General features: G+C 33.9%; 1 protein-coding gene and 1 non-coding gene across 2 annotated transcripts in view; both read right to left on the reverse strand.

Moving 5' to 3' along the window:
- Positions 1–2095: 2095 nt before the first annotated feature.
- Positions 2096–27399, reverse strand: part of Notum (palmitoleoyl-protein carboxylesterase notum) — a 97358-nt gene continuing 72054 nt past the window's right edge. The window contains exons 6-13 of the mRNA XM_089108090.1: positions 25744–25905; positions 19737–19895; positions 17094–17227; positions 16164–16302; positions 14503–14703; positions 9870–10099; positions 8538–8681; positions 2096–3101 (exon numbers count right to left, since the gene is read on the reverse strand). Of these exons, the coding sequence (XP_088964216.1) occupies positions 2962–3101; positions 8538–8681; positions 9870–10099; positions 14503–14703; positions 16164–16302; positions 17094–17227; positions 19737–19895; positions 25744–25905 (1309 nt within the window). The 3' untranslated portion in view covers positions 2096–2961. The remainder of the gene's footprint in view (positions 3102–8537; positions 8682–9869; positions 10100–14502; positions 14704–16163; positions 16303–17093; positions 17228–19736; positions 19896–25743; positions 25906–27399) is intronic.
- On the reverse strand, positions 18318–18511 carry LOC148955174 (U2 spliceosomal RNA). The gene has a single exon (XR_016143748.1). It is a non-coding gene; the product is annotated as a U2 spliceosomal RNA (small nuclear RNA).

Below are 27399 nucleotides of genomic sequence, written 5' to 3' on the forward strand. Positions count from 1 at the left end.
TTTTAAATTTTGATGTTGCTCCTTACTTTCAGTTGAAAAAATTGCTCTTTTTATTATTTAATTTCTGGTCATTTTTTAAATAATGCTGGGAAATCTTGCATCCCCTTCATAGCAATGCCCCTTCCCCCATGAAAACTTCCTCCGTGAAAAGATCCTCCCACGTAACACCCGACCCACCCACCCCCAACTACCAGAAATAATCCCCCCTGAAAACGTCTGTATACTTCCCAATAACCAATGCTATATGTAAACATTGGGAAAAGTTCAGAACTTGCAGACCTTCCCCCGGGGACTGTGGGGGATTAAGTCATCCTCAAAGACACATTTATTGTATTTTTCGACGATGCTAAACAAAATGGCTATCTCAAAATTTTGATGGGATGACTTTGGGGAAAAATGAGCGTGGGAGGGGGCCTAGCTGCCCTCCATTTTTTTGTTCACTTAAAACGGGCACTAGAACTTTGAATTTCCATCCGAATTAGCCCTCCTGCGATATTCTAGGACCACTGGGTCGATACGATCACCCCTGGGGAAAAAAAACAAATAAACACGCATCCGTCATCTTTCTTCTGGCAAAAAATACAAAATTCCACATTTTTGCAGATAAGAGCTTGAAACTTCTATTGCGGGGTTCTCTGATACGTTGAATCTGATGGTGTGATTTTCATTAAAGCTCTATGACTTTTAGGGGTGTTTCCCCCTTTTTTTCGAAAATAAGGTGAATTTTCTCAGGTTCATAGCTTTTGATCGGTAAGACTAAACTTGATGAAACTTATAAAGGTGAAATCGCCATAAAAATATGATTCTTTTGGTGTATCTATTGGCATCAAAATTCTGTTTTTAGAGTTTCGGTTACTATTGAGCCGGGTCGCTCCTTACTTACAGTTCGTTACCACGAACTGTTTGATGTTCCACAATGTTTCATCAGCTCCATCTGGCCTCCTGTTTTCCCCAGCGTGGATTCCCCTTCTTGTGGATTCCCCTTCTTGTGGATTCTCCTGTATTCCTCTTCATCTGACAACGAATAGACTTTTTAAGGCTTTCGCTTATAATTATAGCTAAATTCTAAAAACCTTTCAAAACTGATCAGGCTATTAGTGCCTGTTATATATTCTTTCCTCTTTGTTTGTACTGCACAGTCTATTTGACTGAAATAGAGTACTGAATACAACTAAATAACGATATAATTCTAGTTGAGCTACTTTTTGCTATCTTGGAAAGGGGTTAGGTTAGGAAAATGAAACTTTCAGGAATGGGTCTACAGACTTAAGTATATCCCGGGAAGGTATTTTGAAGTAACTACCTCCAGTCCAGTTTTTTCCCTCCTCTAGAGGACCCTGACCATTGATGACCTTTAAAAATCTTTGTTTTATGAACAAGGCCGTACCCAGGATTTTTTCGAAGGGGGTTTTACTCAAAACAACTTTCGGGGGGGGGAGGTTACACACAAAAAACCTCAAAAAACGCTTACAAAAATTTTTTATATCCATTTTTGTTACGTTTTATTTTGGGAGGGGGAGGGGAGTTCAAACCCCTTACCCCCCCCCCATCTGGATACGGCTTTGTTTATGAAATTGAAACCTTCCAGAATAGATCTTCTGCTTACATCAACTACAACAAAACTGTTTTCAGCTTCACATCTTTCCTCAATCCCAATTTATGTGGTTTCAAAGATTCACACATACATTTCCTAAATTTAGAAAAAAAAACATTGGTATGGCTTAAAATTCTACTCAAATAACAAGAATAAAATTTTCAGAACTAAAACCAGAGAAAATGAAACTGATAACTGAAAGTTAAGGTAAAATGTTGTTTTGCCAAAATTTCAACAGGTGTAGACCTGTCAAGTAGGTAAATTTCTAAGACTTAGAAATCAGAAGAGGGTTAACAGAGAAGCTTGGCAATACCTTCCCGGAGTATTTTTTCGGCAATGCATTAACTACTGAAAGTTTCATTTTCCTAACCTTACCCCTTTCCAAGATAGCAAAAGGTAGCTAAACTAAAATTTTACCCTTAATTACCACAAACAATAAATGCTTCCAATCCTTAAAATACATGTATTGAAATACAAATCAGAATTTTCTGAAAATGAGCATACAAGTCACTAGCACGGATTTAAGACTAGTAAAACAGTTTAAAAAATATATTGGAAATTTGAGTAAGATACCAGCACTATATAGCAGTTCCTGAGGTAGAAACTTCTTCCCTTAAAATTAAAGAAAAAAAGTTGACAATACCCGCAGAATATGTAATTATAACTGACGGCCTCTAGATGGTAGGTTGCCCTACCAAATATTTACCTTTGTTTGCACTGAATTCTTACAAACATGAACACTTAGTCTTACATAATCGATTTCCATGTGGTAGTGATACTTTAGTAATTTAAATTACTATATTTTTCAAACATCCTCGTGTTATCAAATAGGAAATTTACTTTTATCGTCTACGATACACTGGGATTTAGTGTCAGGTATTGACGTCAATGTTGTACTTCAATTCCACTTATAGGCACAGACGAATTTATCATATCCCTACAGAATGACTGAATCGTAGGATTGACTCCAAAGGGCTGATTAACCGACTTCATCCTCGCGTGTTGAGATATTTTGGGAGGATCTGCGACCTAACGCATATTTTACTTGAATATAATACATCAGTGTGAATTCCCAGAAACTGATACGGTTCGATCTGACTGGCTAAGAAAAACAAAGACATGTAGAATAAGCCTACTTGTCAGATGATTCATACTTTCACATTTGAAAAACACTTATTTAAATTATTAATTTAAGAATCGCAGGAGGTTCTGAAGTTCGTTGTTTGTTTTGGTTGTGACAGCAGAACAAAACTTCAATTTTGGTCCAACTTAAACAACTTTTAAAGGACTAGTTTGAAACTCGAAATCTCCTCTTCGTTGTCATTTATCAAGACATATCCAACTGTAACCAATGAAGAACATTTAGATTATGCTTGTGATAGTATTCGTACGAGATCATGTTGACTTATGTCTTTCAGGGATGGTGGATCCACACCTAGTGCGCTCGCTAAACCACTGAGATCGGCACTAAAAGATCTGAGCAATTCAATGAATTCCATTTCTTCTCCTGAAAGGGGGAAAAAAACTAGGTATTACTAATTTGCATGGCTATATAGAAACTTATTATAAGTAAGAAGAGAAATAATGTAAATCTATTCAAAAACGAGCATAGAAGCTGTTTAATTGACAGCCGTTTAGTGTGGCTCATACTAAAATAAAAAGAACAGACAACTTCTAGAGCCCCAAGGTCATCTGATACTAACACAGCAATGCGAAGCTGTGTCATTTTCTTGGTCAGAAAATTATTTCAGAAGACATTGACATGGATTGACAATATTATAATTAGACAGCTTTCTCGATTTTTGGATTGAGAATCTTCCTACCCAACACGGTTGTCAAATATTGGATTAGAGGGTTTTTTTTTCAATTTAAATTGAGCAACATAGTATTTCAACAAGGACAGCTTACGATGTAAACTAGTTAAGAAAAGGAACTAGGAATTTACCTAGTCAATACACAGATAACAAACACTAAAAATCTGATTATTTTCTTTAAAAATTATGCCAAAACTATAAACTTGATTGATAATTAGATTCTTTAATGCCTGACTATAAATGAGAACCTGGGTAGTAAGAACTACCAATGACTGTCTATAATTCAAAACCAGAATTCAGGCTGTCAATACAAAATTGCTCGGGCACTAAACAAATAGCAATTCGAGTTTAGGCCTTTTGTATTCCCTATACCTGAAAAGCCTAGGTAAAATGGCCAAATTTTATTTCATTTAGCAGCAATCACCATCCTTAACAAAATAGTAAAAACATTCGTGGTTGTGACTGGTAAGTGTACAATGATCTTTGTCAGTAGAAACCAAAATTTTACTAGAAGGTAATTTTTGTCGTCATATTTGACAAAAATTAGTAAGGGGAAGGAAATCCAATAGTAAAATAGGTCCCAAAATGTGAAAGGGGAAAGTAATGGATCCATCATGGATACCAGTACAAACATGTACTTGATGGAGGGAATAACCTTACTTGGTTGTTCACCATAAAGTACAAACAGCCAAAAACTAACATAATATAAAAAATAATATCTAACAGAAGGAATACATAGCATCCATACAAAATAATATTTCAAACAGTTCGTGGGAACGAACTGTAAGTAAGGAGCGACCCAACTCAACAGTAACCGAAACTCTAAAACACGGAATTTTGGTACCAAAAGATACATCAAAAGAATTGTATTTTTATTTTGATTCCAAATATATAAGGTTTATCAAGTTTAATCTTATCCATCAAAAGTTACGAGCCTGAGAAAATTTGTCTTATTTTCAAAATAAGGGGAAAACACCCTTTAAAGTCTTAGAATCTTAATGAAAATCATACCATCTGATTTAGCGTGTCAGAGAACCCTGATGTAGAAGTTTCGTGGGCACCAGCAGGGGGGGGGGGGGGGCATGGCCCCCCTAGAAATTTGGGACTAAAAAGTGATTATAAGAAAACCAAAGGAAAGAGAGGAGAATAGGGAAAAAACATGGAAAAAATGCGCGCTGCCCCATTGTTGGCTGCCTGCCAATAGATTTTGACCCTTAATAAGGAAAATAAAAGTTGTAATTTGTGACTGAGTGACCCCTTTCCAGTTTTGCCCAAACATTTTTTTTTTATATGATTTGGTTGGAGCATTAAAAAATCCAATTCTACAATGTAATGAATTGTAAGTAAATAACAATCCTTGTAAATAACGAAACTATAATAAGAGCCAAACTATTGATAACATTCAATCAAAGAATCAGCTTTTTATGGCGATCCTAAATATGTATATGTTTATTAGTAGTTAGTGCAGTTACTTGTATACACCAAAGTTCGTACAATTATAGAAAACACAAGGAAAACACCTTAGTAAGGGGCAATTTCAGTAATATGCCGTCAATTGCATTGCAAGAGTACCCTTGAGATGATATATGAAGCCACTATAATCAGAAATGTTTCCCCTGGCCAAAATGTTGGAAATTTCTGTATTTTCCCCCCTGAATGGATGCGTTTTTTGTGTTTTATTATCATTTTTTTCAGGAGTGATAATTTTTATCTAGTTGTCACTTTGAAAAAGATTTAATTTTGTACAGTTAAGAAGTATAAAAGTGTCAAATATACTCATTTTTGGTATTCAAAATTAAATTTAAAATATTAAATTAAAAATTTTATTTGATTTTCTTAATCTTAGTTTCAAAGTTTTACATTGAAAAAACTACTTTGATGATGCGTTACTTTTTATAAACGCTGAGTCTAAGAGCATTAAAAATTTTGGTGTTTGATAACCAAGCTAAAAACTGTTGATATTGTTTAAAAACATCCGTCCAAAGCTTCGGCATTGCTTAACAGAACTGAAGGCTGGGAGTTTATATCTTAGTTTTTGTAAGCAGGCAATTGTTTTGTGTATTTTATGTAATTACTTGCTTTTTTTCATTTTTATATGCTTTTACTTTAATTGACATGCTTTTTCCATTGCCTTTAAAAAATGTTTGTCTCTAAAAAAAAAAAGTATTTTCAACTTAAAATAAGGACCAACATTAAAACTTAAAACAAACAGAAATTATTGCGTATATAAAGGGGGTCGTTTTCTCGTCAACACCTCACTCTTCACGTTGGAGTTTTTCGGCACTTTAAAAAAGTTACTTATCAAACAGTTCGTGGTAATGAACTGTAAGTAAGGAGCGACCCTGCTCAATGGTAACCGAAACTCTAGAAAACGGTTTTTTGATATCAATAGATACATCAAAAGAATCAAATTTGAATCCTGATTTCAAATATATAAGTTTCATCAAGTTTAGTGCTACCAATCAAAAGTTAGGCGCCTGAGAAAATTTGGCTGATTTTCAAAAAAAAGGGGAAAGACCCCCTAAGAGCTATAGAACCTTAATGAAAATCACACCATCATATTCAGCGTATAAGAGAACCCTATTGTAGAGGTTTCAAGCTCCTATCTACAAACATATGGAATTTTGCACTTTTTGCCAGAAGAAAGATCACGGATGCGTGTTTATTTGTTTTTGTTTTTTTTTCAGGGGTGATCGTATCGATCGAGTCGTCCTAGAATATCGTTGGAGGGCTCATTGGAATAGAAATTTAAAGTTCTATTGCCCTTTTAAAGTGACCAAAAAAATGGAGGGCAACTAGATCCCCTCCCATGTTCATTTTTTCCCAAAGTCACCTGATCAAAATTTTGAGATAGCCATTTTGTCAGCATGTTCGAAAATATGATAAGTATGTCTTTTAGGATGACTTAACCCCCCGAATTTCCCGGGGGGAGGGCTGAAAGTTATGAACTTTACCCAATGTTAACATATAGTATTGGTTATTGGGAAGTACACAGACGTTTTCAGGGGGGATTTTTTCTGTTAGTGGGGGGGGGGGTCGGGGCTTATATGGGAGGATCTTTCCATGAAGGAAGTTTTCAGGGGGGAAGGGACATTGTTATGAAAGGGACGCCGAATTTCCCAGCATTATTTAAAAAAATATCAGAAATTAAATTTAAAAAAAACAAGTTTTTCAACTGAAAGTAAGCAGCAACATCAAAACTTAAAACAAACAGAAAATATTACATATATGATTGGGTTCACGTAAGTTACGTATATTTATTACTAATAAAAACGTTTGTAAACAAAATTAAACAAGTTTCGAGAAAGCCATTTAACCAAATAAAAGTAAAATTGGTATGCAAATTTTGTTTTAGTTATTCATGTACGGTGAGCCAAAATCAAAACCTGCATTAATTCAAAAACGTTCAAAAATTAAATCAAAAAACAAGTTTTTTTAACCGAAAGTAAGGAACAACCTTAAAACTTAAAACGAACAGAAATTATTCCGTATATGAAAGGGGCTGTCGCCTCCTCAACGCCTCGCTCTATACGCTAAAGTTTGACTTTCTCACGCCTCTATTTTTTTTTCAACAATAGAAAACTTTAGCGTAAAGAGCGAGGCGTTTTACTTTTATAACTTTTATAAAATGAATCAATAACAAAAAATGGAGGCACAAATCAGAAAACAATCTGAAAAAAAATCCAGGTAGGCTAACCTATCTACGTTCAGTGGAAAACTTGAGAATGATAAAAATTACCAATTAGATTTCCACCCTAGTGAACCCGGAGTTTACTGTGAGGCCACGTAGGAAAGGTTTAAACAACAAGCAAATAGTGACACTGGTCTTTTATGTCCAGCCTATCCTCATCAGAATTTTTGTTCTTCTGGTATTTTATTTTATATGGGTTATATAGGTATTCCATTTACAATTGTTGAATATTGAAGCGTCTAAAGCTTTTTAGAGACGTAAAATAGGGTAATTTGATGGTAATTGATTTCTGGTGACTTTTTCCTTAATATACATATTAAAAGCTATTAATTTATTAATAAGCTACTAATTATTTTATTAATTTTAAAAGCTATTAACATGTTTTGTGGTAAATTTAGGAACAAGATCTTCAAATATATACAGAGATTTATGACAGCATTTCAAGTTTCAAAATTAGTTCTGAATGGCCGAAAAATTTTAAGACACAAAATTAATCCATAGTCACTGCTTAAATGATAAATTTTCAGTTTTTTTATTCCTGAAGTATTTGAATTTTGCAGCCAATCTATCAAAAATTGTAAGTCGGAAAAATACTCATTGTTTGACAAAAGCTAAATAAATTAGTTAAAATCGTTTACACACAATGAGATAAAAATTCAAACGAAATGCTTTGTCAAATCAATTATTTTCGTAAAGCAAAGAGGTTACTGTGAAACTTCAGAAACACTGTGAACTTCAGAAACAAGATACATAGCTGTGTTTAAAAAAATAATAATAAATAAAAAAAAAGAGCCAAAAAACTTCAGAAACAAGATACATAGCTGTTTTTTATTATGAAGCTCAAATCAGGTGGTGTAAAAATATTTCACTGCTTTTGTCTGTTATTGTTTGAGTGTAAACAATAACATTTACTTTTTTTCCAATCATAACATATCATTATATTACCTTTTCCTTTATTTATGCCATTTATACATATTTATATTATTTATATTAAAATTAACCAATATATTTAAACTGTAGCAATTCAACATGGGTTATATGACTATTTTCAATAAAAGATTTGTTGCCTATATTCAACCCAACATGCTTTGTTGATTGATTCAATCCACACTTCCCTTATCTTATTTGTTCTCGTGATGCTTAGAATTTATTTTTGTTCCAAAATGCCTTACATCCCGTTTAATTACTTGTGAAAATAGTTAGAAAACGGGTAACATTTTATTTAATAACATTGATGACTCAAAAATCTCTTTTACAACAGTAAAATTTGACCTGTTAATTACAGTCAAGAAGGTGGAACATATTTAATGCTTTAATTTACTTTTTGAATTACTGCAGCAAATTCTTGGAGAGCTTGTTTGAATTGATTGAACTCCTAACAACTTAACAGACGTAAATTTAATTAACTTAAATTAATTTAATTTAAAAATTAACTCACCGCTAAAGGGATTTTGTAACTTTGGACATGATTTATTGCACTGGGGCCACGAGCAAGAATCTGTCAGTTTTTGCTTGCATAGCTCTGGTAGTGCTGGAATGGGTGTCAAACGTTTAGCTCGACGAATTTCATCCATCAGCTTTTCTGAAAGAAACAGGCTTCACTAGAGATTTATTCAGTTTCAACTGAACTATTTTTAGAACCCATCGTTGAATACCATAATGCAACAGCACAGAAAAGGGGCAAAACAGTGTCATAGCTATAGTTTAATAGAAACTGAATAAATTCTAGTAATTCTATACATTCTAGTCATAACTATCAATTCTATAAATTCAGTTCCATAAGACATATAAATTCTAGTCATACTATTATTCGCCATTACAAAAAAGGGACCGAACAGTGTATTTCAGCTTTTGTAATTCAGTTTAAAAATAATAGTAAGAAAAATGGCCACTGGGTAATTAATAAGTAACTTTTGACAATAATGTGATAAGATGAATATTCTTGAGTAAGCAAACATTACTGAACATACAAGCTAAAATATTTCAATGGCTTTTTTAGTTATATGAAAACTTGCCCCCGGAAAACTTACTCCTGGATAATTTACCACCAAACAACTTACTATTAGAAAACTTACCCCCACAAAATTCAACCTGGAAAAGCTCACTCCCACGAGAAACTGGCCCCTTTTAAAACTCGCCCCAGAAAGCTTGCTCCTGGAAAACTAGACTCTGGACATACATACAAAAAAAAATCTTATAAAAAAACAACTTACTCTCATAAAAAAATCACCCCTGCGAAGCTCATAATAAAAATATACTGAGACACTATGAAAAGAAGTGATTACTGGGTACTTAATAAGCCAAAATCTGATAGTACGTTGATAAGAAAAATGTATTTTTATTCGGTAAAAATTATTAGTAGCATAATGATAACTAAAAAATACTCAGGCTACTAAAAATAAATTAGAAGCCAGCACGACTGAATTTGGGAGAAAGGATTCAAGATGGACCAGGATGAAAGATTTTTCCGTTTTTAATGGTAAAAAAAACTTCAAAACGGCTAATTACTTACACGAACCTCATGCCCTTCCACTGAAGAAAGTCATAATCCTGAGTAATACCAGCCTTTCCTAATAGTAATACTTAAAAAAAAGCAATGATGGCTCAGAATGTTCTAATAAAAGTTTAGATCGTTACCATTTCACTTGATTAATGGCTTGCAATTGATAGTACAGTAAAATTAAAAAGGTGATACGTTATAGACTGCCAAGTAGGCTTACCAGCCGGATGAAATTTCAAAAAATAAATTTGTCAAAAATAATCTACTCACTATGTCTTCTTTTCTTTCTATCATCTTTCCTCTTTTTCTTTGTTTCTTTCCTTTTAGATTTTCTCTCACTTTTCTTTCTGTTCTTGTTTTTGTTCCTTGAGTTTTTCTGTTTCACTTTGTTTTTCTGCTTGTGATGAAGTTTGTGAGGTAGAGATGGGTATACTGTACTTTTAAGTTTCCTTCTTGACATGTTCCTTGGCTCGTCTGATTGCAGTAGAGCAGGGGACGATCTGAAAGAAAATATGCATAAAAGTTAAAGATAAAATAGAAAATAAATAATAAATATTGAATTTAATTAAATGAAAAAGGAAAAAGTTGCAGCGACTCCTCTCCCTCTCTCGTCGTCGTTGACAGATCAAATGTATACATAAGACAAAGCTGTGCAATATTTAAAATTGAAAATTTGTATTTATAAATAAGCACTTTGAACCTTAAAAAGAAACTCTTCTCCTTGCAAGAGCTTTTACAGGCTCTTTGACAAGAACTAATATTTGTAAATAGTTAATTAGACACAAGTGTTTTTTTATCAAAATCACATGGGATACTAAAAAAAATTATCTTAAGAAATAAAGGTCAGTCTTTGAAAAGGTCATAGGGATGCACTTTGAGTAAAGAGCCCGAATAGTAACCGAAACTCTAAAAAAAAAATTATTTTGAGAATTATATTTTGAAACAATATCAATTATTTTGAGAATAATATAGAAATAATATGCTTTTTTGTGGTATTTTCAAATGTTTAAAATGGTTCTAGGCGTTTAGCCCCCCCCCCCAAAAAAAAACAACCCCTTGTGGAAAATACCCCCCCTTGAAAAAGAAATACCTCCTAGAAAATACCCCCCGCAGAAAATACCCCCGCCCCCTCTAATGTGTAAATATATAGCCCAAATTTTGTTTCTAAAGTAACGAAGAAACTAACGAAGAAATCGATTTGTTCTCGAAGTTTTACACATCGTAAACTTGAGTGAGTAGCGTGTAATACACCAATACCGGAATTTTTCAAGGAGAGAGCTGGATTTCCCGGTATTATTTAAAAAGATCAGTTAAAGATTAAGTTTTTTCAACTGAAACTAAGGAGTAACATCAAAACTTAAAAACGAACAGAAATTATTACGTATATGAAAGGTATTGATTATCAAGAAGCTGCTTGCCCCCCAGTCTCGGAAGCCGTATTACCACGCGGTGGCTCATTCGTCCCCATACCACACTTATAGTCAACGCAAAAGTAACGGTTATTAATGTGGAAGACACTACATGCTGCATTACTAACTGTTATACAGCATTCCGTAGTAGCACAGCAGCTATTGGCTAGGTATCTAGGGGAGGATTTTATGGGGAAAGGGGTTCTGAAGCCTCAAAATTGCGTTTTGGACCCAAGTCTCAAATCCTTCCATGTTGACCTGATCAGTTCATCAGATCAACATGGGAGGAGGCAGTCATTTAGTAGAATATATTTGAACTAAATACACAGTATATGGGCTGAGGGGGTAATAGATTGTCTTTTATTATTCAAAGGTGTTCAGGTCGAAATGAAACATCACATTCATGTCGAAGGTATCCTAAAGAGGAATATTTATCCGATGAAGCCCACCTTCCCCTTGAAAAATAAATGAATACCTTAAAAATCATTCGCAAGATTTTTTACCCCCCCCCCCCGCCCCTCTCTCTCTTTCTCACTATCTTCCCACTCCTAAGAATATTCGAGCGTGCACCTTCTTCAGTGATTATTTTTATTGTCGAAGAGTTTTTATGCAACAGTTAAGCTTAAGCATCAGAGGCAGGAAGGTGCAGTCCCTCTTGCGTAAATTTGATATTAAAAAGGTAAAGACATTGGATGAAAGAAAAAGTTAAAGTAACGAACAACGTTAAATACTTAAACGAGCCATCTTATATAATAGGGTGGATGCCATCTCCTAAACCTCTCGCTCTTGCGCTAAATTTTTCTAAACTAAGAGCAAGATTTGTCAAAAGAATTTATCGTAAAGACAAGTGGTGCTGCTGCTACATATGTTATAATTGAAATTGTGGTTATATAGCTATCAATGACAGCTTATTATAGGATTAAACAGATATAGCCTGTTTGCTAGTGTTGTATAGATCTTTCAAACAAAAAAGAATACTAAACATAAATTGTACAATTTAATGTACAATTACATTTAATGTGTAATTTAATGTACAAAAAAATTGTACATTAAATTACACATTAAAAAATTGTACATTTAATGTACAATTAAAATGAAACAAAAAATAAAATAATGGGGAAGACTATTATTTAAGACAGTGGCTTCCAGATGGGAAGCCAAAAACTCTGGCTTTTATTAGTATTAGGCCTAAATAAAAAAACAAGTTCTTTCAACTGAAAGTAAAGAGAGACATTAAAACTTAAAACGAACAGAAATTATTACATATATAAGGGGGTCCACCCCCTAGTCAATGCCTCGCTCTTTACTCTAAAGTTCAAATTTTGTTCGAATCCCAAATACCTGAATCACAAAGGCCGTTTAATTAGAATAGATAGCTCTTTCGAAAGTACTAAACAAAAATTAGCGTAAAGAGTGAGGTATTGACTAGGGGGTGAACCCCTCATATACGTCATAATTTATGTTTGTTCTAAGTTTTATTGTTGCTCCTTACTTTCAGTTGAAAAAAACTTGTTTTTATTTAATTTCTGATCGTTTTTTAAATAATGATGGGAAATCCGGTGCCCCCTTCATAAAAATGTCCCTTCCCCCAAGGAAACATCCTCCATGGAAAGATCCTTCCACGTAACCCCCTCCTCCGACCCCACCCCAGAAAAAACTCCTCCTGAAAACGTCAGTATACTTCCCAATAACCAATACTAGCCTATATGCAAACAATGGGCAAAGTTCATAAATTGCAGCCCTTTCCCCGGGAACTGTGGGGGATTAAGTCCTCCTCAAAGACATATTTATTAGGTTTTCGACTATACTAAACAAAATGGCTATCTCAAAATTTTTATTGTGTGACTTCGGGAAAAAAATGAGCGTGGGAGGAATCAAGTTGCCCTTCAATTTTTTTGGTCACTTAAAAAAGGGCACTAGAACTTTTAATTTCAGTTTGAATGAGTTCTCTCACGATATTCTAGGACTACTGAATGGATACTATAACCCCTGGAAAAAAAATAAAATAAATAAACACACATCCGTGATCTTTCTTCTGGCAAAAAATGCAAAATTCCACATTTCTGCAGATAGGACCTTGAAACATCTACAGTAGGGTTTTCTGTTACGCTGAATGTGATGGTTTGATTTTTGAATGTGATGGTTTTTATTTAAAAATCCATTAAGTTCAATGTTTCTTATCAAAAGTTATTGTCATAACAACGTTTGTATAATTTTAGAAAAAAAGGTGAAAATATTTCTACAAAGGGCGATTTTGATTAAAATTTCATAATCAAACTTACCGTGTCAAAGAACCTTGTGTCTGAGGTTGCCAGTCCTTATCTACAAAAGCAAAATTTTTCATTTTGCCGAGAAGGCTGGTTACACATACGTTTGTGTTTGTCTGTTTGCATGTTTTATTTTCATCAGTTTTAATCGTATCGAGCAGGAGGGCAATCATTTAAATACAAGTTTTAATATTTAGGATAACCCTCAATATGATATCAAAAACAGAACAAAATTAAATGAAAAAAAAAACCTTTTCAAACGAAAATAAAAAGCAACGATAAAAAATTAGCATAAATCATCATACAGATGACTTATTATAGATATTTATTATACTACAACTACTACTACTAAGAGCTCACTGCAACACCAGGCCGCCTGAGGCCAAAACAGATACACAAGCTCCTCCTTCATCCCAATCTATTCAGATTGGATGCACGTATTGGCAAAACCAGGACTGGATCCCTTTCCCGAACGACATTGAATTGTAAGCTCAGTATGCCATCCACTCAGCTAAGTGGCACAGATACAGGATATATAGGATGATTTGTAAACAAAGTTTCCACTAATTCGAAAAACATCCATCAAAGGTGAGTTCCTTTTTTATTTTTAATATAATTTTGGTTTAAGGTTTCCACAAGTTTTTATATTTTATGCACAAAACGCTTGTTAGACTATGCGGTTTATCTGTAACAAATATAATATATTACATTCCTTATTTTAAATTAGATTTGGTTTTAACGGTGTCAATACACTGCTCTTTTATTTCCCTCATTTTGCTTCAATATTTGACATTTTGTACACTTTTCCTCCGGAATTATTGAAAAATTAAACATTTTGTTCTCGTCTTTTACTCTTAAATCATTAACGCTCATTCAGCATTTAAAAAAGTACATTCTTTATTTAGTTCCCTATTTAGTTTAAAGCAAAACTGATGATTCAAAAACAAATTAGAGAAATAGCTTTTGACAAAGGACTGAAAGGGATTTAAAAATGGGGCAGTTTTTTAGAAATAGTCATAGACCAACGAGATATTCTTAGTTGAAGAATGCACAGAAAAATATCTGGTTTCAAATACTTAAGGGTTCTAGTACTTTAAAACCGCCCAACAATGCGCAAGGTCAACTATAATGCCGAGCCCCCTGTTACTTAGCTATGTCGTCACAGCCAAAATAACAAATTGCTAAATTTGTTATTTAGGGTAGTTAAAACTCCTAAAGGAAACTCACGTTAACTGTATGCTCAATTCAATTGTTGGAGCTCCTTCCTTGATCGTCAGCTTATGATGACGTTTTCTATGTTCGATTGGGCTTAGACTCAACTCCCAGCATCTAATTGCTTGAGGTAGTGAAATGGAGTCAATTTCTACAGTTGTCCAAGATCTTTTTGTAAGAACAGTATGAGACATACAGGCAGGAGCAAATACAGCACTGGAAAAGAGAGAATTGCTTAAAAGGAACAAAAAACTACTATGAGTATTATTTGATGAGATAATAAGCTATTAGAAAATCGACCTTCTTGTACTCAAATAGTTCGGGGTAACGACTTGTAAGAAAGGAGTGAGTCGGCCCAGTAGTAACCGAAACTCTTGAAAAAAGAATTTTAATAGTAATTAATACATTGAAAGAATTGGCTTCTGATGCTGATTATAAATGCATAAAATTAATTAAGATTAATGTTACCCATCAAAAGCTAAAGGCCTAGGAAAATTTGCCTGATTTTCGAAAAAAGGAGAAACATCCCCAAAAAGTCAAGTGACTATAATGAAAATCACACCTCCGGATTTAGTGTATCAGAGAACTGTAGAGGTTTCAAGTTTCTATTTATAAAATGTGAAACTTTATATCTTTTGCAAGAAGAAGGATTGCGAATGCGTGTTTATTTGATCGTTTTTTTAGGTTTTCCCCCCCGGAATTTATCACATTAAACCATTGATCATCAAACCAGGAGATTGGAAGAAGGCTCATGCAAACGGAAAAAAAAGCTTTAGTGTCCTTTTTAAGTGACCAGAAAGATTGGCAACTAGCCCCTCTCCCACGCCCCCTTTTCTCCAAGGACATCCGATTAAAATTATGAGATAGCCGTTTGGTCGAGCATAGTTTTCAGGTCTAATAACTATGCCTCTAAGAATGCCATGACCCCCACAGCACCTAAAAGCCCTCTGGGCTATGCAACTTGCCCATTTTTTATATATAGCACTAGTTCTTGGGAAATATATGGAAATTTTTCGGAAGGAATTTTCTGGGGAGAGTGAAAGGGATTTTCCATGGAGAGAATTTTCCCTGTGGAGCAAAGTTTACGGGAAGGGGAATCTTTCAGGGGAAATTCTACGCGGGAAGAGGGGTTTCATAGCATGATTCTAGAAACGGTCAGAAATTAAACCAGAAAAAGCAAGTTTTTTAACTGAAAGTAAGGACCAACCTTAAAACTTAAAACAAACAGAAATTATTCTGTATGTATGTGGGGGGGGCTGACCCTTCCACAACCCTAGCTCTTTACGGTCAATTGCAAAAGAAAAACTTCTACAAAAAAAATACATCGTCACTTTTTATTTGAACATAATCATTGCTTTGCCATGAGACGTGCAGACCTAATTTAACAGTTTAATATTTGTTTTGCCTTTTTTCTGTTATTGCAGAGTTTCATTACAGGGTTTTTTAATTTTATATCCTGCAAGGCAATTTATGAACCATCCATAAATGAAATCAAAAGCCAAAAAATACATGTGTAATTAGATATACATGTATACGAAAAGATATATATGCATATGTAGATAAACAAAATAAAACTTTAGAGTTCTTGAAATTATGGGGCAGAGATCAGCGCAAGTAAATAGAAATAACAATAAAAAAAGGAGAAGGAAAAACTAGGTATATTTTGAATTTCTTACTCGGAACTGTTGAAAGACTCTCGAAGATCTTCCGCAGACTTCCTGATGTAATTCCACTGGAATTTGGAAAGAGGTAATCCAACGTTATCAGCTTTCATTTGTGCTTCATCAAATAGCCATTGAAAGATAAAAGTAGGAGCTAAAACAAGGGATTACTTATCTCATAAGCCATTCAGATATTAAAATAAACCTTATAACATGCTTATATATAATAGCTTTATTTCTTGTAGCTTAACATTCCCCCTGAACTAGTTTTGATTTTAACAGAGCTCCACTGAAACGTTAAGTATTCGTGTACTAATTTTGACAATCTACCATTTGTAACTGCCATTGTTCAGCGAATCATGCGTCGTATATGAAAGAAAAATAGGGATTTAATTTTACTTACTGCTTATAAATGAAACTAAAAACAGTCCTAAATTTTTCAAATTTTCATTCAAGTTTGGAATTACTCATCTTCTGAGGTGTTTTGCCAAAAGCAAAGTATAATCAAAAGATCCACAACGAATATCCCCTTATAGATAAAACAATATTCAATAATGATGTACTTTCTTTCGATTATCCAAATAAAACCAAATCAACCCAAATAGTTCACTAAAATATGAGTAGCTTCTCCTTCATTACAGGCCAAAGAGCCTTCGATTTGGGGGAATGGTATAGTTTAGCATCGTATGTGTATTCCATGGTGAATAATTCCCATCTTTCGTATTAAAAAGAAAATAATTTATCAATTGATATATGGATACAGTTTTGTAGGAACAAATTAAGTAGTGAAAACAGGACAAATCCAAAATAATTTATAACTTATTACTGGTTTTATTTTTAAGCTAGAGCTATCATCTAAATCTAGTGTAAAGTCCTAGCGTAGATACTTCTAAATACTTAAAATATTACAATCTTAAATGAATAGCAACCATATGAGAGACTCACTGATCAATGATGGATGGATAGACGTTCCAAAAAAACATCTCCAACGTTCATCTTTGTTGATTCTAGTACAAGCTTCAGGAAGTTTGCTGGACCATAGCTTCATGCCCATTTGCACTGACTGTGAAGGTGGACATCTAAAAGCATACAATTCCGATTTCAAGCAAGACCATAGGTCTTGAATATGATTAATACCAAAATATAGGATAAAGGACAGTTTAATTAAGCTATAAAACAAAAATATTATTAGCAACAGTAAGACATCTAGCAACAGCGAGAAATCGAATGATGTTAATAATTTTCAGAAGGCTCCTTCGTCCAATTTTACCTATCCTTACAATCTTCGTCACTCTCTCTAAGCTAAAGCCTAAAGCTTAAAAAATCGAGGATATTTTTATTGGTAGTAATCTTTAGAAATGCACTTTAATATGCGGGAAGTCTCAACTGGAGCTTTCCTTTATTTGAAATTTGGCTGTCACCTTTCAAATTTAACATTCTCGTTCTAATAGACAGACAAAACGTACTAAATCTTCATATTGGTCGTTTTCAGACTGTGTTAACCGTGGCAAAACAAAAACTGTCATGGATCTAATAGATAAATTAATAAAAATTTAGTCAAAACTTAATTATTTAGAGCTTGCAGAATACAAAAGTAAACAATGGTGGAATGAAAATAAGAAAAACCAAAGTAAAAAAGTAGTAAATCAGCAATATGAATTAGAGAGCAGTGAGAGAATAACCACAGATAAGCTATAGATAACCCCAGAATAGGGTTCTGAATATGGTTGTGAAGCTCTCCGAAAAAGGAGGAAGATTTGCTTGACATTTTTCAGCGAAAATTGCCTACGGATTGTTTTGGGTATCCGTATTTACTGATTGACCGTATTTCAAACAGCAGGCCGTACGAAAAGTGTGGTTCAATCACTCTTTCTCGGGCTATAATGAGAGAAAGGTTGAGAGGGCTAGGGCACGGTCTGCAGATGAAGGATGACAGGCTAAGGATGGTCCCTTTCGGCCAACCGTCTCGGGCTAAACTAAGTCTAGGGCTAAATCAAAGCCATATCGGATCATTTTTCTTATGGAATGTTTTTCTGATTTATGATGCATTTTTAAAGTTTGTTTCCTATATCTCACTTCCGCCAAAAATCCTTTTATAAGAATCCCCCGAAAAAAATTCTAGATACGATACAACCCTGATAAGGTTTATCAACGTTAGTTTCCCCTCGTAAGGGGTGGACACATCCCGGACGTACTGTGGTACCGAGCCCAATACATAGTGGGTGCAGAGCAAACCCCGACATCCCTCAGGTTTTCAAAAATCAGTTTAGTATTCTAGGCCCAATTGTAGAGATCGTATCAAATATTAAGTAGATATGAACAGATACTACACTTTAATCTTAGCTAAAATGGCGAGAAACGATAACTGAGCCAGGATTTTCAAAGAGTTTAAAAAATGAGAGTAACAAAATTTATCTAAAATTTAATTTCGGTCGTAATGCTCAAATAACATTCAATTAACTTTTTGGTTTATTTTTGGATTTTTTCTATAAAGTATAAGACATTTCTCACCATATCAAACATCATTTTTGGTGATAAACAAGGAACTTTCCAGTCAAGACTTGGACAAAATTGTGGCCTTAAATCAGAGATATATAATCTTGGCCCTTTATCTGACATTTGTTGAAACTAGCATTAATAAATGATGTTAATTCATGGTAATTAGGGGAGAGGGCACATAAAAGTATTTTTCAAAATCCAGAGAAGAGAATTGTGTTGTGTGTTCAATTTCTTTAACAAAAATATCAACAAAAACACGCTCACTTGCCATGAAAATACCACGAAATAGTTCTTAAATGGAACCCAATTTTCAAATGAACAGCTTTTACAAAATTCAACCTGTATTTATACCAGCTAAAATTCGCCGAGAATTTTTTTTTTAAAGGAACTCAAGTTCCCGGCTGGAGTATAAATATAGTCATCAGACTTCAGTTTTCAGGTAGTTGTTGAGCAAACGCCTTATAAGAAACAATGGCTTTTTGCTAAGAGATAGCACCTTAATAATTTGAAATGGATTTGGAAGCACTGTGGAATGAAATCTAGGGCTATACGGAAAGCAGGTTATCCGTAGTTCAGGTGGGAGGATGTCGTAAAGAAATATTAAAGGGAAATGGGAACTTCCTGGGAGGGTGTAAAGAGGGAGGCTGGCGTTGCATTTTACAGCCGACTGAAGGGTGCAATTATAACCATTTTTACTTCAAAATTCTGGCTGCATTTCAAATTTAAAACCCCGATCACAAAACTAAAAAGTTGCTCTTAAATTGAAAGTCACAAAAGCCAATTATAAGCTGAACTCACAATTATTCGAACATTCCAACTCTTCGAAACTGAATCATAATAACATTCAAACATTTTTTTTCAATCCCTGAGATACCTCGCTCAACTTTAAGATTAGAAAAAAAAACTGGGACAAATATTGTTATCGTGGCATCATATTTTAGTTCTATTTGTTTTCTACGCTGTCTAACGACAGAATGCTATTTCCACTAAAAAATATGTTTGTATCTCATTAATGGTCATAAGTTCTTACTTTTGTTAATAAAGTTTCAGTGATATATAACACAAGTTATAATTTGATAAGTTTCTTACTTTTGGGTGTCCTTTTCAAAGCAAGTAGTTGGTGCAAAGGGTATCCTGTTTAAAAACCATCCGGAGTCTGCAATCCCCAAGAAATTGGCACCAATATTCTCCTTTTGCAGCCAATTTCTAATAGTATCAGCATTAAGCATTACACCAGTTCCACCAGCACTAAAAATAAAATCCAGCTATCAGAGATAGAACTTCCATATTGTTTAAAAATTCTTTAATAATTTCAAGCAATAACTTTAATAATAAAAAATCTAGTTGTAAAACCCAATAACTACTAAACACAATGGACAAAGGCCGTTGACTATCAAGCCCTAAAGTAGCAATTTAATCCTTGTCCTTATTTATTTTTTCTTGTCCTTATACTTAGGTCCTTATTTTTTCAAGGCCCACTATGCCTCTAGGTAGTAAACTAATATATAACTAATATATATAACTAGTAAACTAATATATTTTGTGGAAAAAGTTTTTTAATTAATTCACTGGCAATAAACTTTGGCAAGTTGCAACCAAAAAAGTAAATCTTGAGAGCATTGGACCTATGGACAGTAGACACAGACAAGGAATAAGAGGAACAATCAAACGAATTTTTTGCCTGTACACAACAAGGTGTCCTCGTCTGTGTAAAAGAGGGAAAGAACATAAATTGTAACAAATTAAAAAAAAGGAAGAATCCTAAATTAATAGCGAATAAAAAAAAATCAAACCAATATATGCAATAATTACTCCTTATAAAACCAAGGAATCAGAATTATATTATCATTGAGCTACTCCTCTCGACAACAAGGAAGCAACTGTGTGCAGGCGAAGTATTTATTTGGTTGTTCTTCTTCTGCGACCACAGTAGCAATTATCTTATGTATACAATACACAATCAATGAGCCACTTCTCTTAACAACGCAGAAGCAACTATATGCAGGTGAAATATTCGTTTGGTTGTTCTTCTTCTTCGACCATAGTAACAGCAACTACCCTATGTATGGAATACACAATCAATGAGCTACTTCTCTCAACAATCAAAAGCAACTGTAGCAGGCGAAGTATTCGTTTGGTTGTTCTTCTTCTTCGACCTCAATAAAACAGAAACATCTGTTTACAGAGGAAATATTCGTTTGGTTATTATCCTTCTTCGATCATAGTAATAACAATTACCCTATCTATACAACTACCCGAGCTACTCATCTTAACAATACATAAGCAACTGAATACTAGATAAATACTTGTTAGATTCTTCTTCTTTCTCTTTCTTTCCTTCCGGTCATGGACCAGTTGTTTTCAAGATTTGCTTCTTTGATTTTGTAACAGTATTTTGGATAGTTATACTTCCTTATAATATTTGATGACGACAGAGCTTGCATTGGCACATTGAGCTGGGTGAAGGAAGGGAAATGGTCCCCGTCATTAGAATTGTAAACCCTCTTTACTGTGTATAAGAGAAAATGGTTAGAACAAGACTGTTCTTATTGCGCAATGATACAGAGCATCATTATACTTAGGAAACTAACGCTTGTTATATAATCTTTTAATTGTGTCCTATAAAGACTTTTATGAGTTTATATGTTATATAAACTTAATTTATTAATCTATACAGGTTCTATAAAATAACAAAGTTTAGAGTGAAATAAAACTTTTGACTTTTTTTTATATATATAAAATAAGCTAAGCGTATGTATATGTAACTTTAACTTAGAGTTCAGGCCTTACTTCAAAAAGCTCTTACACATGATGCTGCTGGTTCTTATTGGATCTACTTTCCACGATCTATAAAAATAATAGGGCAATGATTACAGGTTACGCATACAGCGTAGGAAATAAATACATACATTGTGGTGTGTGTATTTGTCTCTTGTAAAGTTTACTTCAAAAGATTAGATTTTCTGTTTTTTATTTTTTCTTAGCACTGAAGACGACCTGGCGGAGGTTCTTGTCGAAATATCTGCTTATTTTTGCTTATATTTTTCTACCCTCGTTTTTATTGATTTTATGGGGTTTTTTTTCTTTCTTTGTTTCATACGTAAGGAAATAGACAAAAGAACTCTGAAATATATTGTCTAACGTTAGCCTGATAATTATGCACAAGTCAAAGGTGCTTTAGCTCAGTTTTAATTACCAATATAATGTGTGGTTACATCACGCAATTCTTCATCTTCAAGTACATAATTGGCCCTATGTAAGCAATGATGCTGTTTGTTTTCTTATTTAAAGGAGATTCGAATTAAACAAGGTGGCCATAGCCAACATTGCGCCACCTAAAATTACTGATTTAGAATCACGGGTTACATTGTTGATCTATCCCCAAAAGTAAGGAAGATTTCCAGTATTACCATCAATTTGTAAAACTTAGCTGCATGCAAAAAAGCTTTAGGCTGGGTTGAATTTACGGTTTACAATTTAGACCAGTCAAAATGAAAGGATTGGTAAAATCTCCTCCAACATTTTTCAGGCCTTACGAATTTTAAGATTTCCCAGCCAGTATTTTTATCAGTGATGAGAATGCTAAGCCCATTACAATTTAAATTGCTAATCTGTAGATATTACAATTTACGTAAAGAAATACAGTAACAGTTCCCAAATGTCTACTACTTTCTTTTTTATTTGGTTTTGTTGCACCTGCAGTAGAAGTGATCGGAAAATACCACTTCAATGATTAGAAATACATTTTTTTTTTTAGTCGCTAACAGTTTGAACAAAAAATGAAAATACGCAGTCTTTTGTAAAGGACGTAGAGACTTTGAACATGCTATCTATATTGCGCAAAATAAAAACATTTAGATGTCTCTTAAAGCAAACAATGGAAAACCTGTACCAAGTAGGTTTAATAGTATTATTTATCTGCTAAGTCGGATTACTTAGTCTCTAGAGTTTCGGGGAAATAATAAAGTCGAATTAATAATAGTTACTACTTTCCAAGCACCAAAGGAGGGCGCCACAAAAAATAACCTTGCTCACCATGAGAAAAGCAAGACAAGAAAGGATAACTGGCATCAAGGTTTTTTATTCCCTACTGTTCTACCGTCCCTTTTACAATTGAGCCCATATAAGTGAACTTTGTTACCCTTAAACCGTTTTTCATTGGTTTGTTCTTCTCAGAAATATACTAAAAATTTCCAAATGGAACAAACTGCGTGAAATCAGTTTGCGCTGAGTAGTTTTTGGTTGAAATAAAACGTAAATTTCTGAAAAATAGGTCTGAGATTGTGGCAACAAATTAGTATATTTAATAAACCGCTCAAGTAAATTGTTTAGGTTTAACATTCATCATATGGTTTCATTTATTTTGAGCTTTCCACAAAAGTATTACCTTGATTGAACCTTCGACAAAAAATCTGAAAAACTCGCCCAGGAAATTCATATTGAATACTAATTTCACGGCTAACAACACGCACAAGAGATAATGGAAAATAGAATGGACCCTAAAACAGATGTCATTGAGGTAGAGAGATTACTTATAATCTGTGATATTGCCCATTTTATTTGTCGTTTAAAAATGATAAGTTCGAGTTCTTCATAGAATTAAAATTGCATAAGAAAATTTATTGATTTTATGACCGGTAAAAGACTATTGATAGCTTTAGAAAAAAAATGGGAAAAATATCAAGAGCCTCTTTATTTGAAAGTTTTTCAAAAACAAGTTGCATAAACTGCGAAGCAATAATTTTTGCTTCGTTTCAAGTTTTAACTGCGATCTTTACTTTAATCAGAAACACTTGTTTTTTTCAGGATTAATTTACTAATATAATTTATTTACTAACTAATTAGTTACTACTTACAGGATTAATTTACTAATTAATTAATAAACTCATATAAATAACCGATTTTCAATGTTTTTGATAAAATATGGACTTCAAAGATTAAAAGGGTTAATGCCCAAAAAATAGCTTGGACAAATGCAAGGTTCCCCTTACAACCAGCGGCACTACAAAAATAGGACTAGGGCAAATATCTAGTTGACGTTCCGTCCGTTATCTAATGTCCTATTATTTTCTTAAGTAGTGGACGTTCTGCCTGTTTGTATGCACTAGAGGACGCGCACCAATGTTATTATTCCTAGCTGTTATATATAAGTTATTTCAGCTCACAGGCGGCTAGATAAGTAATTGCCAATTAACATCCTCGGTAAGTTAAGATTAAATGAACAAGAAGCCCTAGTGAAACTGAATATACTCTAAATTTACATTAGCAATCCAAGCAGGATTTAACGGCCGAACAATACCGGCATGTTTAAGATTTATTATCTTTGCGGTTAAGACAGAGTCTATGGAAATCAAAAAATAGGTTCATCAGAATATGCTACTTCAAAGTCAGTTTTAAGCGCTATTTTACATACATTTGTATATTTATTTTTTCTAAAGCAGTATTTACACTTTCATGATTTTTTAATTCTGACTACAAGTAAATTAATCCATCTGAAGTTCATCGTCACCTTTTTTTCTTGTTAATTTAAAATACATTATCTCAGATACAGATTTACTTTAGCCTGTAATGCTTTTTGGTGATTTTTATATTTTTGGGACAATATAAAACGGAATCTCTGAGAAAAAGGCCTTGTTTTTCTTTTCTTTACTAAATATCAAAAGTTCGGGGGTAAAGGCATGTTTCTGTTTCAGGATCGGTCTAGCTGATTTCAAGGAATAAGAGTCAACAAAGAAAACCCTGAACACACCCTCCCCACATAACCCCCCTAGTGACGCCATATTACATAATATTACATTACAGTATATCCAGTAGGTAACGAGACCTATTTTTTAGCCCAAGATATTAAAGTTATGAGTATATAACCACCGGTAAACTATCCAAGGAAACCAAATCAGCTCCTACTGACCTGTCTTAAAGTCCTAAATGTTTTATCGAACTGTGTTAATCCTTGTGACTTGGGACGTTTGAACAACAATTATGATAATATCCTTGCACGAATTAGAAGAAAAAAGAATTGACTGAAACAAAGGTGTTTTCTGGCAAAGAATTGTCTCATACATATTTTTTTTAGCAAGAACTGGTTTGCTGCTAGAACATAGCATAATGGTGCACTACCATGCAAAAGAAGTCAATTATGATGCTGACAAAGTCCCTGTTGGACTTAATGTTACAATTAAAGAGCATTGGTTGTCCCACAGATTTCCGATAGACAAAACACGTAGGATAAGAAAAGACATTGTTTTAATCCATAGTTTCTGTGACCTCACTCTTCTCTATCGAAGGGATTGGTATCTGATGCCACAATGGTTCGCTATTTTAGCACCTGAACAAACTGGAACATTAACTCTGATCTTCATTGGTAATCTTTTGCAATGCGTCATTAAATTAGGTTTTCCTAATTTATTATTAGGAAAGTTAATGGCTTTTTTTCCTAGTTTATAACATGGTTTTATTGCTACTCTGTTCAGTGTCGGAAGGTTTGATACGCTTCGGTCTCTCCCTCTTATACTTATTATTACTACAAGGACACCGCTGGATCGATCAGTCTGAAAAGCTAATTAACGACTAGAATAGTCTAGCCATCAAATATATCAAGTTATATACTGCATCAAAAACAGCTAACGTGTAAAAACCAAGTGTCGCTATTATACTGTTTTTAATACTTGTAAAAAGTTTCTCAAATAGTTTTAGATTAGCAAAGATCTTTACGTACTTATACGTCTCATGAAATATCTCAGCCTGATTTTTGAAGCTTAAGCTAAAATTGTTCAAGAATTAGGTGTAAATATAAGGTGGATAAGGATTAGGCGAAAGTATATATGAGACAAGTAAAAAGATCTTGAATCATGTAGCTTAGATGTATTAGACTTGAAATCTTATATCTATAGCTTAGATGTTAAATTTAATACCAAATCTTTTTGTAAACACAAGACTAACTAGACATCATATGAGGTTCTTTTGAAAATAAAAGTAATAAAAAATAAGAGACTGAAATTACTAAAATTCTGCCTAAATACAAACCCCGGAAACCTCCTTAAATAAAACATAAGAGAAATGCGTGTTCAATTCTACTCAACGAATTAATTTAATGTACCTTGTACCTGCCAAAATAATGGAGTTTGCTCTTCGGAGACCGTGCCCCTGAAGCTGTTTAATGACTTCTTCAACTATGTAAGCTCCAAGAAAAGCATATTTTGAGGAGTGATTAGGGAATGATGTTCCAGTCCAAGCGTCACTCGAACAATAAGGAATTAACCTGAAAAACAAATGTGTATACATTGGTGCACACGCAGGAGCCTTTTCGGAGGGACCAATAAAAAAATTGATAATTTGAATAAGAAGTACCCAGGAATTCAGGAAAATTTAGGATTTCAGGGGGACGGGGCCACGATGGACACCTCTGTGCACATCTCTGTGTACGTCCATTTTTCCTGTTAAAGAGCTTTTGATAAAGCGTAAACAGCTTTTAGGTTCCAGACTTCAATACCTTACCAATTCTCAATTCTTTTTCTCTCTCCCTATCCCTTTCTCCTTCTCTCTGCCTTTCCCTCTCGCACTCTCCTTGTATCTGTCTCTGTCTCTCATTAAAGTTCAAAACAAGGCTATGTTTTTTGCAGAATTTTGAAGAATTTTGCAATTAGTTTACGCATTCATCGAGAAAAATTTGAAAGACTTTCTATAGTTGCTGTTCAATTTATAAAAGAATTTTTTTTTCCAAATGTGCATTTTAAACTGCTAGTGTTTCTCGCTAGAGCATACAGTTCGTGGTAACGAACTATAAGTAAGGAGTGACCCGGCTCAATAGTAACCGAAGCTCTAAAAACAGAATTTTGATACCAATAGCTATCAAACAGTTCGTGATAACGAACTGTAAGTAAAGAGCGACCGGCTCAATAGTAACCGAAGCTCCAAAAAATAGAATTTTGATACCAATAGATATCAAACAGTTCTTGGTAACGAACTTTAAGTAAGGGGCGATCCGGATCAATAGCAACCAAAACTTTAAAAAACGGAATTTTAATTCCAGTAGATACATCAAAAGGATTGGATTTTTATGCTGATTTCATTGATATAAGTTTAATAAAGTTTAGTCTTACCCATCAAAAGTTACGAGCCTGAAAAAATTTGCCTTATTTTCGAAAAAGAGGGAAACACCCCCAAAAAGCGATACAATCTTAATGAAAATCACACCATCAAATTCAGCGTATCAGAGAAGTCTACTATAGAGGTTTCAAGCTCCTATCCGCAAAAATGTGGAATTTTGATTTTTTTTTTTTTTTTTGCCAGAAGAAAGATCACGGATGCGTGTTTATTTGTTTTGTTTTTCCTCCAGGGGTGATCGTATCGACCAAGTGGTCCTAGAATATTGGGAGAGGACTCATTCAAACGGATATTAAAAGTTCTAGTTCTTTTTTTATGTAACCAGAAAGATTGGAGGGCAACTAGGCCCCCTCACACACCCATTTTTCCCAAGAATTGTATAAATTTTTTTTTTGAGATATCCATTTTGTTCAGTATAGTTGAAAGATCAAATAATTATGTCTTTAGGTGTAAAAACACATCCCCCCCAACAGTCCGTGCGGAGAGGTTTGTAAGTTACGAAATTTTAGTTATTGGGAAGTATGCAGATTTTTTTTTTGGGGGGGGGGTTGCTTGGGGTGGATTTCTATGGGATAATCTTTCTTGGGGAGGGAATTTCCGGGGGGGTGAATATTCGAGGGGATATTTTACACAGGGGGATTTGACAGAA

Source organism: Artemia sp. Qi Xiang Cuo, chromosome 2, assembly GCF_049724085.1.
Source record: "Artemia sp. Qi Xiang Cuo chromosome 2, ASM4972408v1, whole genome shotgun sequence".
Taxonomy (NCBI): domain Eukaryota; kingdom Metazoa; phylum Arthropoda; class Branchiopoda; order Anostraca; family Artemiidae; genus Artemia; species Artemia sp. Qi Xiang Cuo.